At 43.7% G+C, this 12,674-nt stretch overlaps 1 protein-coding gene across 1 annotated transcript; it reads left to right on the top strand.

Annotated features, from left to right (window-relative positions):
- Positions 1–4,024: 4,024 nt before the first annotated feature.
- On the top strand, positions 4,025–7,308 carry LOC137839194 (uncharacterized). Its single transcript, XM_068648319.1, has 2 exons — positions 4,025–5,876; positions 6,617–7,308. The coding sequence occupies exons 1-2, from the start codon at positions 4,025–4,027 to the stop codon at positions 7,306–7,308; spliced, it is 2,544 nt and encodes an 847-aa protein (XP_068504420.1).
- The last annotated feature ends 5,366 nt before the right edge of the window (positions 7,309–12,674 follow it).

Here is a 12,674-nt window from a genome sequence, read left to right as displayed (position 1 = left end):
TCTATAAAATAAAATGCCCTTCTCACATGAAGGGATGCTGAACAATCACAATTTTGACAAAGATAAAACATTTCGTGTGTGAAAAAGAGAATTGAAAAGGTTTTGCAAAGGTTTTTCAAAAGAGAAATACATGTGAGCTTGTGCTGGTTGAAGGTGTTGGTACTGTCTTGGAGCAAATAGAACAACTGATTTATGTTCTTGCAACACAGTTTCAGGTGTAATATTTCCCTTATTCGTTCTTGTAATAGGTATAAGTGTTAGTCACTCTTTGATAGTGTTTCTTGGAGTGCAAGGTGTGCTGAAATAGTTTTTTTCCAGCCTTGGTTGTTGAAGTTCTTGAAGGGTTCAAGAACTGCTGTGTATGCTGTAATTAATTGTATCTGTTTTAGTGGATTCCACCTTGGAGTAAGGTGAACTGGACGTAGCTCTTGATGAGTGAACCAGTATAAAAACTCTCTTGTGTTTCTCTTCTCATCCCTGCACTTATTTATGAGTTTTCACATAATCTGTCAAGAAAGGAATCTGTTCTTTTGAATCTAAATCTGTTAACTCTGGACCTGATTAAATCTGCCATTCTAGCTTGTTAATCAATCTTCTAAACATAAATCAAGCTGCTGTGTGAATATGTGATATGGCTAAAGTGTGAATTGTTTTCCTTAACTAAACTGTGACATTTGTCCATTCCTCTAGATGCTTTGAGATTAAGTAAAATTGATTAATCTTGTGATACAATTTGCAACTTTATAAGTTGTAAAAGTTAATTAATTTGTTTATGCTATTCTTGCTGGTTGATCTAAACCTTGTTGATCAAGTTCTGTTTGTGCTAAAGTCATTTGTAAAAACAATCTGTTTCATTTAAAATCAATATGCTCTTTTCACCTCTGTTACACTGTAAATCAGTTTCTTTTGCGAAAATTTGATAAGCTCAATTCACCCCTCCCCTCTTGAACTTAGACTCCGTTTAACTCTAACAAAGCACCCCAGACCAATGGGCAGGTCGAGTCTGCCAATCGAGTTCTGATCAAGGGTCTGAAGAGAAGATTGGAAAAAGCCAAGGGAACTTGGGCAGAAGAGGTTCCTAGAATTGTGTGGGCTTACCACACCACTCCCCAGTCCATTACCAAGGAAACACCTTTTAGCTTGGTGTATGGTTCGGACGCGATGATTCCTATAGAAATTCAGGAGAGTTCACCACGTTTCAAGAACTTTGTGGCCGAATAATCCAACGAAGAAAGAAAGGTGAACCTAGATCCACTAGATGAAGTCAGGGAGCAACCACGTATCAAGGCTAAAGCCTTGAAGAGAAGGGTGGAGTACAAGTACAAATCCAAGTTGAGACCTCGGCAGTTCCAGGTCGCCGACTTGGTGATGCGAAAGACCCACCCCTACCAACTAGAGAACAAGTTATCTCCCAAATGGACTGGTCCATTCCGTGTGACAGAGGCACTTGCAAACGGGGCGTACAAGCTCGAGACCTTTGAAGGTGGGACAATTCCTCGAACTTGGAACGAAGCTAATCTAAAGTTTTATTTCAGTTATTTACATCATTGTACATAGTTAAGGGGACACTCTTTTTCCCTTATCAGGGTTTTTTAATGAGGTAACCCAATAAAAATTCAATTGAAAAGATATATTTGCAAGTGTGTTGTACAGTGCAGCTAGTGAACCTCTCCCTTGGGGAAAAACACCAAGATTGGGAATAGTAAGGTTCTTAGTGAGCCCCCCCTCTTGTGTGAGAACACCAAGGTTGAGAACAGTATGGTTCCCGGTTAAATATCTCCCTTGCCCCTATGTGGCAAGGTCGAGACTAGTAAAGTGGACCTCTCCCTTGTCTTTGCAAGACAAGGTCGAGAACAGTATGGTCCCCAATTAAATATCTCCTTTGCCCTTATGTGGCAAGGTCGAAACCAGTAAAGTGGACCTCTCTCTTGTCTTTGTAAGACAAGGTCGAGAACATAAATAAATATCTCCTTTGCCTCTATGCTGCAAGGTCGAGACCAGTAAAGTGGATCTCTCCCTTGTCTTTGTAAGACAAGATCGAGAACAATATGGTCCCCATTTAAATATCTCCTTTGCCCCTATGCGGCAAGGTCGAAACCAGTAAAATGGACCTCTCCCTTGTCCTTGTAAGACAAGGTCGAGACCAGTAAAGTGGACCTCTCCCTTGTCTTTGTAAGGCAAGGTCGAGAACAGTATGGTTCCCATTTAAAAATATCCCTTGCCTTTATACGACAAGGTCGAGATCAGTGAAGCGAACCTTTCCCTTGTCTTGTAAGTCAAGGTCGAGAACAGTAAGGATCCCAGTAAAATCGAACCTCTCCCTGGCCTTTACACGCCCAGGTCGAGAATAATATGGTTCGAAGCAAGTCATCTCCCTTGTCCTTATACGCCAAGGTCGAGAATAGTGAGTAAAACTCTTCCTTATCTTTGTGTGACGAAGGTAAGGCCAGTGAAGAATTCGAGCAAACGTCACCTCTACCTTAGTGCGTTGAAGATCGAAAAAGGGTAAGATCAAGCAGGTTGGTAAATGAGCGTGCTACTTAGGTACAAACAGTCATTAAAACGTTGTTAGCAAGGCTAATCCAAGACAAGCAAGATAGCTGACAAAGAACACAAGGACAAATTGAAGGAAAAAGGTTCCATAAATATATATATATATATATATATATATATAGGTTTGTCAAATGTTTGTCTAGTTACAAACTAAATACAAGGGAGAATCACCGCTAATCGGCGTCTACCAGTTGCCCATCAGCGATAGTCTTCGTCATCCCAGTTTGTGAGAGATCCACCCTAGGATGCACATAGGTAACCTGAGCCATGGCATCCTCAAACCCTACTGCGTAAGATTCCGCAACATCCTGGGTAAGTTCATCCTTGGTCTATAGGAAGTAGAATTTTAATCGGTTAAAATAGTAGTTTAACCGGTTGTTTATGACAGTGGAAAAATACAAATAGATATAAAGAGAAGGGATAGAGAGAATTACACACAAAGATTATACTGGTTCACTCTATCACAAAGATACATCCAGTCCTCAGTCAAACCATTGAGTTTTCTCTATGCAACCAATCACAGATTACACAAACACCACACATAAAGAGGTGACTTTGAATCCCACAAAGCCTACTCACCCTCCTTGCACACAACACACACCTCAAGCTAGAATCCCACTGACTTTACAGGATTTCACACAGTTATACAAAATGTTATATGAACAATTACAAGAACTTGAACATGATTAGAAAACACCTGGTGAAACACAATACACCAACACCCTATTGATCAGTTCTTTGAAAGACAGTAAAGCACAAAGCAATCTTGCTAAAAACTTGGTAGAAACCTTTTCACAAACAGTTTTGGAATCTCTCAAATCAATCTCAACTCAGAGTATCAAAAGTTTATGTTTCATCAATCTTTAAACGTTTGAATCAAAAACATATTTATAATCCTTGGAATGCTAACGTTAAAGCAAATCTAAACAATCAAATCAGTTAAAACAAATTTTCAAAAAACTGTTACAAGGACACACATTTAATCGGTTAAAACCACGATTTAACCGGTTGAATGCTCTTGTTAGTTATAAAATAGTTTTAAAACCTTCTTTGCCAGCTAAGTTACAAACAACCGAATATCTCGACACTTTAATAGGTTGTTTTTCCCTTTGCATGGAAAACACTTTAATCTTTAAAACAATTTGAAATGAGCTTTGTTTGAGATTCAAAACTGATCTTACAAAGATTCTAAACCCCAAACCAAAACCTAAACCTAAAACATGACACAGTTTCAAGCTTCATGAGGATATGGCACATCAAAGCTTCCCATCTTCAACAGGGGCCACATTCACTTTAGTAAGGAGGGCGCACTCAAAGCCAATGAGGGGTAGGCGAAGGGAAAGTCTCTTGAAGACTTTTGAGTAGACGAAAAAGAAGGGTCCCTCGACTTGTCAGAACACACGAGATCACCTATCCTACATGGCACGACCCTCACAAATCTATCGTGCTCCTTCCCAAAGATGCGACATTTATGGTAGTCTTGGTTCTACCTATAGGTCGCTATGCTCGCAATAATACTGATGGTACCATCACTGTTGTTGGTAGTAATAATACTGATGGTACCATCAGTGTAATTGGTAGTAAAAATACAGATGGTACCATCAGTGTTGTTGGTAGTAATAATACTGATGCTACCATTAGTGTTGATGTTGGTAATAATACTGATGGTACCACCACTGTTGTTGGTAGTAATAATACTTATGGTATGATCAATGTTGTTGGTTGTAATAATACTGACAGTACCATCACTGTTGTTGGTGGTAATCATACTGATGGTACTATCAAGGTTGTTGGTAGTAATAATAATGATGGTACCATCGGTGTTGTTGGTAGTAACAATACAGATGTTACCATCAGTGTTGTTGGTAGTAATAATACTGATGGTACCATCAATGTTGTTGGTAGTAATAATACTGATGTTACCATTAGTGTTGTTGGTAGGAATAATACTGATGGTACCATCAGTGTTGTCTATAGTAATAATACTGATGCTAAGATCAATGTTGTTGGTAGTAATAATATTGATGTTAACATCAATGTTGTTGGTAGTAATAAAACTGATGGTACCATCAGTGTTATTAGTAGTAATAAAACTGATGTTAAGATCAATATTGTTGGTAGTAATAATATTGATGGTACAATCATTGTTGTTGGTTGTAATAATACTGATGCTACCATCAATGTTGTTGGTAGTACTAATATTGATGGTACCATAACTGTTGTTGGTACTAATAATACGGAACGTACCATCAGTGTTGTTGGTAGTAATACTACTGATGGTACCATCAGTGTTGTTGGTAGTAACAATACTGATGGTACCATCAGGGTTGTTGGTAGTAATAATACTGATGCTAAGATTAGTGTTTTTGGTAGTAATAATACTTATGGTACCATCAGTGTTGTTGGTAGTAATAATATTGATGATACCATCACTGTTGTTGGTAGTAATAATACTGATGGTACCATCAGTGCTGTTGGTAGTAATAATACAGATGTTACCATCAGTGTTGTTGGTAGTAATAATACTGATGGTACCATCAGTGTTTTTGGTAGTTATAATACTGATGGTACAGTCAGTATTGTTGGTAGTAATAATACTTATGTTAAGATCAGTGTTGCTGGTAGTAATAGTACTGATGGTACCATCAATGTTGTTCGTAGTAATAATAATGATGATATCATAAGTGTTGTTAGTAGTAATAATACAGATGGTACCATCAATGTTTTTGGTAGTAATAATACTAATGGTACCATCAATGTTATTGTTAGTAATAATACAGATGGTATCATCAGTGTTGTTGTTAGTAATAATACTGATGGTAGCATCATGGTTGTTGGTAGTAATAATACTGATTGTACGATCATTGTTGTTGGCAGTAATAATAATGATGGTACCATCAGTGTTTTTGGTAGTAATAATACAGATGTTACCATCAATGTTGTTGGTAGTAATAATACTGATGGTACCATCAGTGTTGTTGGTAGTAATAATACTAATGGTACCATCTGTGTTGTTGGTAGTAATATTACTGATGGTACCATCTGTGTTGTTGGTAGTAATATTACTGATGGTACCATCGGTGTTGTTAGTAGTAATAATACTGATGGTATAATTTGTGTTGTTGGTTGTAATAATATTGATGGTACCATCAGTGTTGTTGGTAGTAATAATACAGATGGTATGATCATTGTTGTTGGTAGTAATAATACAGATGGTACCATCAGTGTTGTTGGTAGTAATAATACTAATGGTACGATCGGTGTTGTTGGTTGTAATAATACTGATGGTACCATCAGTGTTGTTGGTAGTAATAATACTAATGGTACGATCAGTGTTGTTGGTTGTAATAATATTGATGGTACCATCAGTGTTGTTGGTAGTGATAATACTGATGGTACCATCAATGTTGTTGGTAGTAATAGTACTGATGGTACCATAACTATTATTGGTAGTAATACTACTGATGGTACCATCAATGTTGTTGGTAGTAATAATACAAATGGTACCAGCAGTGTTATTGGTAGAAATAATACTGATGGTATCTGTTCCCGCCAATTGACCTAACGTCTTTGTGCGTTTCTGTTGGCTTCACTTCTAAGTACCGTTCGCTCATACGTTCCCTTCCTCTAGTTGAATCACCTGAAAACATAGAAACAAAGGGTGTCCTCGCGACCGTTTGTACTCTAACGGTCAAGTCAGTCTATGGGCAATGAACACCAAAACTCAAACTATGCGATCACTGTGTGTCCTTTCTCACTCTATTTCTCTCTCAGAAATGCGTAACTTGCACTAACGAAAGCGTAAAGTGTTTTGTGAAAAATGTCAAAATGTCCCTTGGTTATGTCTACTGTCAACCTTGTATACCTTTGTTGTCCTTGCCCTTTTGTCTAGTTGTGACTTAAGCATTTTGTAGGCGCGTCTTAGCGACATTAACACCCAAACTTAGGGCCATTTAGTGTGTAAGACTGCCCTGCCGTAGTGCAACTGGCGCGAGATGACTACTTGGATGCCAACTCATGCACCCAATCTCTGAGTCATTCGCCCTTCCCGTTGTTGCTCTAGAGGGTGGGGGAGAGAGTGCCCCCGGAGGCCAAGAGACAGACTCTTCTCCTCCACTCCCTTTGCTGCTAAAAAAGGCACTCAGTTGTTTCCAAAGCCGAGTGGTGGAGGGTTTAGACGACAATCTCCTTCGGGAGCGTGTGGCTAAGGTTCTTGGGGACTTCTTGTTTGCCTCCAACCTGGCACTTAGCAGGACCCAAGAGTTCGAGGACCTCAAGGTCAAGATGGCGAAGCTCGATGAGGACTTAACCGCCATGACCAAAGTCTTTGCCAATCGTGAAACCGCCCTGTACCTGGAGCTGGCAAGCCTTCGTCAGTCTGAGAAAGACGCCAAAAAGGCCCTCCAAGACAAGAGCCTAAAGGCGGTCGAACTAGAAGCAAAGATCTTGCCTCTACGTACCCGCACGGTTGAGCTAGACGATATTGTGGCCGAACTGAAGGAAAAGGTGGCTAATCTGGAAAATAGGAGCACACAGCGTGAGATCCTCCTAGGGCAGGTCGAAGGCGAGTTGGCCGAGAAAACTGAGTCCCTCAGAAGGACAGAGGAGGAGCTTACTAATAATTCCGCCGTGGCTTACGGTGAGGGCTTTCAAGACGTAGTTGCTCAGTTTGCCTGTGCGCATCTTGAGGTAGATCTTTCTTTCTTCGACGAGTCCAAATGCGTTGTGGACGGCCAGATCGTGCCACGGGAATGACTCCCTTTGTAATTCTATTTTGTTGTCAACCAAACTTTCTTGTATGCATACTTTAAAAGTATTTATTTCTTTAACTGTTGCCTCTATTTGCCTTGCGTGTTTGTTCGTCCTTGGAGTTAATACATGAGAGGGGGCATATGTCTTCCCCCCCCCCCTTTCTTGATGTTTGCTACCCTAAGTGGGCGACACTTTCTCGATTTCATCCTTGTTGTATAGAGTCAGGGTATAGCTGTTTTCGCCCTTGCTACCATAGTCAAGGGACGAGACTCTGATACTCGAACCATACTTCCTTTCTCCTTGGTGTGCTTACACGAGAGGGGTTTACTTTGGGAGACCAAACTACCACTGTTTTTGTTCCCGCCGGTTGACCTAACGTCTTCATGCGTTTCTGCTGACTTCGCTTTCAAGAACCTTTCGCTCCCACTTTCCCTTCCTCCGATGGAATCACCTGAAAATAGAGAAACAAAGGGCGCCCTCGCGACCGTTGGTAGTCCGACGGTTAAGTCAGTCTATGGGCAATGAACACTAAACTCAAACTCTCAGGTCATTGTGTGTTCTCTCTCACATTGTTCTTCTCTCAGAAATGCGTAACTTGCACTAATGAAAGCGTAGTGTGTTCTGTAAAATGTAAAAAATGTACCTGATTATGTCTGTTGTTGTCCTTATATACCTTTCAGTGTTCTTGCCCTTCTGTTTATCTGTGACTTAAGCATCCTATAGGCGCGTCTTAACGACACTAGCACCTAGACTTGAGGTCCAGTGTGTAAGACTTCCCTGCCAAAGTGCAATTGGCGCGGGATGATTGCTTGGGTGCCGACTCATGCACCCAATCTCTGAGTCATCCGCCCTGGGAGTTCCCTGCCTTATTCGCGTACCATGCATGTAGATCACTCTCTGGGACGTGACCCTTACGAGTGGTCTCTATCCCAGTGGCTCTTTAACGGTGGTGAGTACTATCACATCCCTACACCCCATGCATGGATCCCTCGTGATCTGGGCCTCTCCCTATTGGTAACTGGGGTGTGGCTTGAAAACCACCTTTCTTTGTCCATCTTCACTGTTGAGGTGCCGAGGCCCGAGGACTCCACACTTTGCCTTGGTGCTGACCCCTCCTCGGCCACCATTACCCGTGAGCCTAAGGAGACTCCTTCCCTACTGTACTTTCCAGTGGACCCACCTTCGGGGTCCCATCATGTTGACTTTGGTCAACGCCCGAGGCCAGCGCTCGAGGACCAGATGGTACACAAGTCCCCAGTCTCGAGCTGTCAACTTGTTCAGCGAAGAGACTATGGCCTCGCCCTACCGACCTACGTGGCTTCCTGTGATAGACGTGCACTGTGCATTGAAGTGACGCCTTCATGTTCATGCTGTAATCAACGCACACGTGGCTTAATCATGCGGCTGGGACTTAACATCGCTTGCGCTTCTCAAGTTTACGTTAAGCCTTTCAAAGATGCGCGCTTCATGCACTGTTCCGTCACTTGAAACCTTTCTTAGACTCTTTATCTTATTCCTCGAGCTCTCTGATTTCTTCCTTCACAAAAACCGAAACTTTCGCTCATCAATCATCAAATGTATGATTTTTTTCCATTGATTACTCTTTACTTCTGATTCTGCGCATTGATAACTGCCTGGGACTGTTTATATTTCCTTGTTTCAAATCTTCTTCTGCATCTTCTTCGCTCCCCTGTTTCTGGGTTTTTCACGAGAATAAGGTTTTGGAGCTTTTTAGTTTCACACCATTGTTTTCCCCTTGCTGAACCTTTGTTTCTTCCTTTCCTTGTTTTTCTTAGCTTTCTTTCATCATGGCACGAACAAAAGTCACTGCCAACCCTCCTCCTCCTAGCATCAACTATAGGCCCCTGTACCCCTGGGCTTCTGACGACCTCCTCGCTGAAACCTCCTCCCTCACCTCTCTTACTGACTGGAGGGCTTACTTGGACAGTGAACCCGACTTCAAGGGTAGAGCGTTCGGGAGGGAGTGTGACGCTTACATCTCCGATCGCCCTTGTATAAAGGGTGAACCTGTTTGCGTAGATGATCGCGCCAACAACGGGGAGCGATTCTTTTTCTTCTACCAAACCGTCTTCAAGCGCATTAGGCAGTGCCTCCCTTTCAACAGCTTTAAGATGGAGCTTTTAACTGAGATAAACGTCGCCCCTGCCCAGCTGCATCTCAACAGCTGGGCCTTCATCAGGGCTTTCTCCATCCTTTGCAACTTCTTTGGCCATGCCCCCTATGTAGACATCTTCCTACATTTCTTCGAAGCCAAAAACCATGGGAAGAACCTCTGTGTTAGCTTCAGTGGGATGACTGGGAGAGTCATCCTTACCCTATTCCAACAGTCCTATAAAGGATTTTAAGGAAAATTTTTCAGGGTGTGCTGTTCTGAGCACGACCGCACTGTCCTTGATGGATTCCCACTATACTGGGTGGGAAAGCTCAAGCTCAAGAAGGCCAAGACCTTGGATGAGCTCTCCTCAGCTGATCGTGGGGTATGCCAAGTTCTGGCCAGCCTGGGGGTGATCTTCAACACCGCAGAACTTATAAAAAATGAATATAACCCAACTGGGCTTGCTAGTTACATTGGTATAGGAATATTCTCCTGAGCTTCCTCATATACCACTCTATTTATTGCTCTTCTGTATCTGTTAACCTAAACTTGTACTGATTTTCTGATTCTTCTTGTTTACTTGATTCTTATCTCTTCTTTCTTTGGTGCAGGCATGGTGTTGAACACAGAGAAGCGGGCTAGGTTGGCTAGGGTTCTGTCTACTCGTGATGACACAACTACTAGGGTAGGTGCCTCGGCACGTCCGGCCTCACCTGCCGCCCAGTCCGCTCCTATGCCACTTTCCACTCAGACCACCCGTACTCCTACTTCTCCAAAGACTACTCCTGCTTCTCCACAAACTACTCCTGCTCCCTCTCCTCCAGCCCCTATTGTTGCAGTTCCTCTGGCAACAGTCATGGCTTCTCCACCTCCAGCCCCCCTAGAGAAAAACAAAGGGGTGGTGCTCATCACTTCAGACGATGATGAGGACACCATGGAGGGCCCTGTCTTCAAAAGACGGAAGATCACAACAATAGCCACCTCTCACTCTTCTTCTGCCAGGCGCCCTGCCTCACTCAGGGACAACCCTCCGAGCACCTCTCCTCAGAACCTTCTTGCACTCGAGGATGGGGCCGAGAGTGTGCCTGAGCCAGTTCCTGCCCCTACCCCTGAGCTTCCCTTGGTCCTTCAGCAGATCCTGAAAGGATACCAAAAAAGGGCCATGGGGAGCTCTACTGAAGAGGCATTGCAGGAGAGCATGGCTCTCAACCTTGGGGAATTCTTCGCTCGTGCCAACTCCTCTTCCCACGAGGCTGAGTTGAAGACCAGGGAGCAACAGGCCCTGGCAGATGAACTGGCGCGGGTGAAAGAGCAACTGGCCAACCAAGCTCAAAGCTTCTTCATTCGGGAAACCGCACTAACCCAGAAGCTGGGCATTCTTCGAAAAGCTGAGCTGAAGGCCAACAAGAGGCTTCATGATGAAGGCCAAAAGTGCACCACCTTGCTTAACAAAGTGGTGCCACTACGTGCTGAGGTGGTGGAACTCAAAGAAGAGGCTGCGGCCAACAAAGCCAAAATAGCCAACCTCGAGGAGCGCTCTATTGATCAGGAGGTGCACCTGGGTAAGGTGGAGGCTGAGCTCACTGAGAAAACTGAGGCCCTCGAGAAAACCAAGGAGGAGCTTACTGAGAAAAATGAAACCCTCGAGAAGACCAAGGAGGAGCTTATTGAGAAAGCTGAAGCCCTCGTGAAAGCCAAAAAGGAGATGACTGCGCAAGCTGAGGACTTCGAGAAGGCCAAGGCAGAACTCCTCGATGATGTTGTTGATGCCTACGCTGCCGGGTTTGAAGATGCCCTTGCTCAGGTTGTTTGCAAACATCCTGAGATGGACACTTCGCCTTTTGCAACGGCGAACCACATCGTCAATGGACAGATTGTGCCAAGGCGTCCTCAGAAGGACACTGCTTAGACCTTAGGCTTCACAATTGTACTCTTAAGAACATTTATACTTCTGAATGTAATTTGCACCTTAATTTAGATGCTTTATTCATCTTTTCTTGTGCCGTTACTTGTCGCTTTTACTAACAACGCTCTGATGCTAACGTCATACGATGTCCTTGAGATACTTTAAGGCTTTGAACTTTAGGTAGCACGCCTTCTCGTCCTCTTCCTTTAACTTGCTTAACGACCTGTGAAGGAAGTGAGCATGCGTGAAGCTTCGACTACCCTTACCTCTACTTCTTGCTTTGGACAAGGAACTTCTTTGCTTTACACTTACTTGCACTTTGCGGTCTTGAGGTGTCTACCCTCAATGCGCGTCTCTGGCCTCATCTTCACCCAGAGGCGATGGAGGACTTAGCTGGCCGAAGCTTACTGCTCGTACTTGGTGCCCACGCTCGAGGAGGAGGTGTCCCGAAGAAGGCTGCCGCTCCCCCTCGAGGTGTCTAAACACCTAGATGACCGGTGCACTTGGTGCCCACGCTCGAGGAGGAGGCGTCCCAAAGGGAGCTGCCACCCCTCACGAGGTGTCTAAACACCAAGACAACAGGTGCTCTTAGTGCCCACGCTTGAGGAGGAGGCATCCTGAAGGATACTGCCACTCCCTCTCGAGGTGTCTAAACACCAAAGCGACCAGTTCATCACCAGTCGAATTTTGCTAGTCACGCTTGATGCCCACACTCGAGGAGAGGCGTACCATAAGGCACTGTCGTTCTTCCTCGAGGTGTCTAAACATCAAGGCAAGGGGTTCGTTTCTTATTGAACCGTGTTGTCCGCTCTTGGTGCCCACGCTCGAGGAGGAGGTGCCCCGAAGGAGGCTGCCACTCCTTCTCGAGGTGTCTAAACACCAGAGCGACGACGTTCTCCCCTGCATTGTATAGAAACTCAGGAATAATTGAAAATGTATTTTTTATTGGGTGACCTCGTTAAAAAACCTTTGTAAGGGAAAAAGAATGTCCCCTTAAACTGTATACAATGCAAGAGTTTTTAACTGAAATAAACCTTGAGGTTGACTGCATTCAAAGTACGAGGAATGGGGCCTCCCTCCAAGGTTTCAAGCCTGCATGCCCCGTTTCCAAGGACTTCAGTCACCCTAAAGGGGCCAGTACACTTGGGGGATAGCTTGTTCTCCAATTGGTATGGGTGAGCCTTCCGCATTACCAGGTTAACGACTTTGAACTGTCCGGGCTTTAACTTGGAACTGTGCTTATGCTCCACCCTTCTCTTTACTGCTTCAGCGTTCATCCACGCCTCTTCTCTTACTTCGTCCAACAGGTCCAGGTTCACCCTTCTTTCTTCATTAGACTCTTCGACC

This window comes from Phaseolus vulgaris, chromosome 3 (genome assembly GCF_000499845.2).
Source record: "Phaseolus vulgaris cultivar G19833 chromosome 3, P. vulgaris v2.0, whole genome shotgun sequence".
Lineage (NCBI taxonomy): Eukaryota > Viridiplantae > Streptophyta > Magnoliopsida > Fabales > Fabaceae > Phaseolus > Phaseolus vulgaris.
Note: the sequence above shows the minus strand (reverse complement) of the source record. Positions and strands in the feature narration are given on the sequence as shown.

Bases quoted from the DNA above. Each gene is read 5' to 3' on its own strand.
- LOC137839194 (XM_068648319.1), top strand. From the start codon at position 4,025: ATGGTAGTCTTGGTTCTACCTATAGGTCGCTATGCTCGCAATAATACT. The intron at 5,877-6,616 runs GTACGATCAGTG...TTGTTGCTCTAG, and splicing joins TGGTAGTAATAATACTAATG to AGGGTGGGGGAGAGAGTGCC.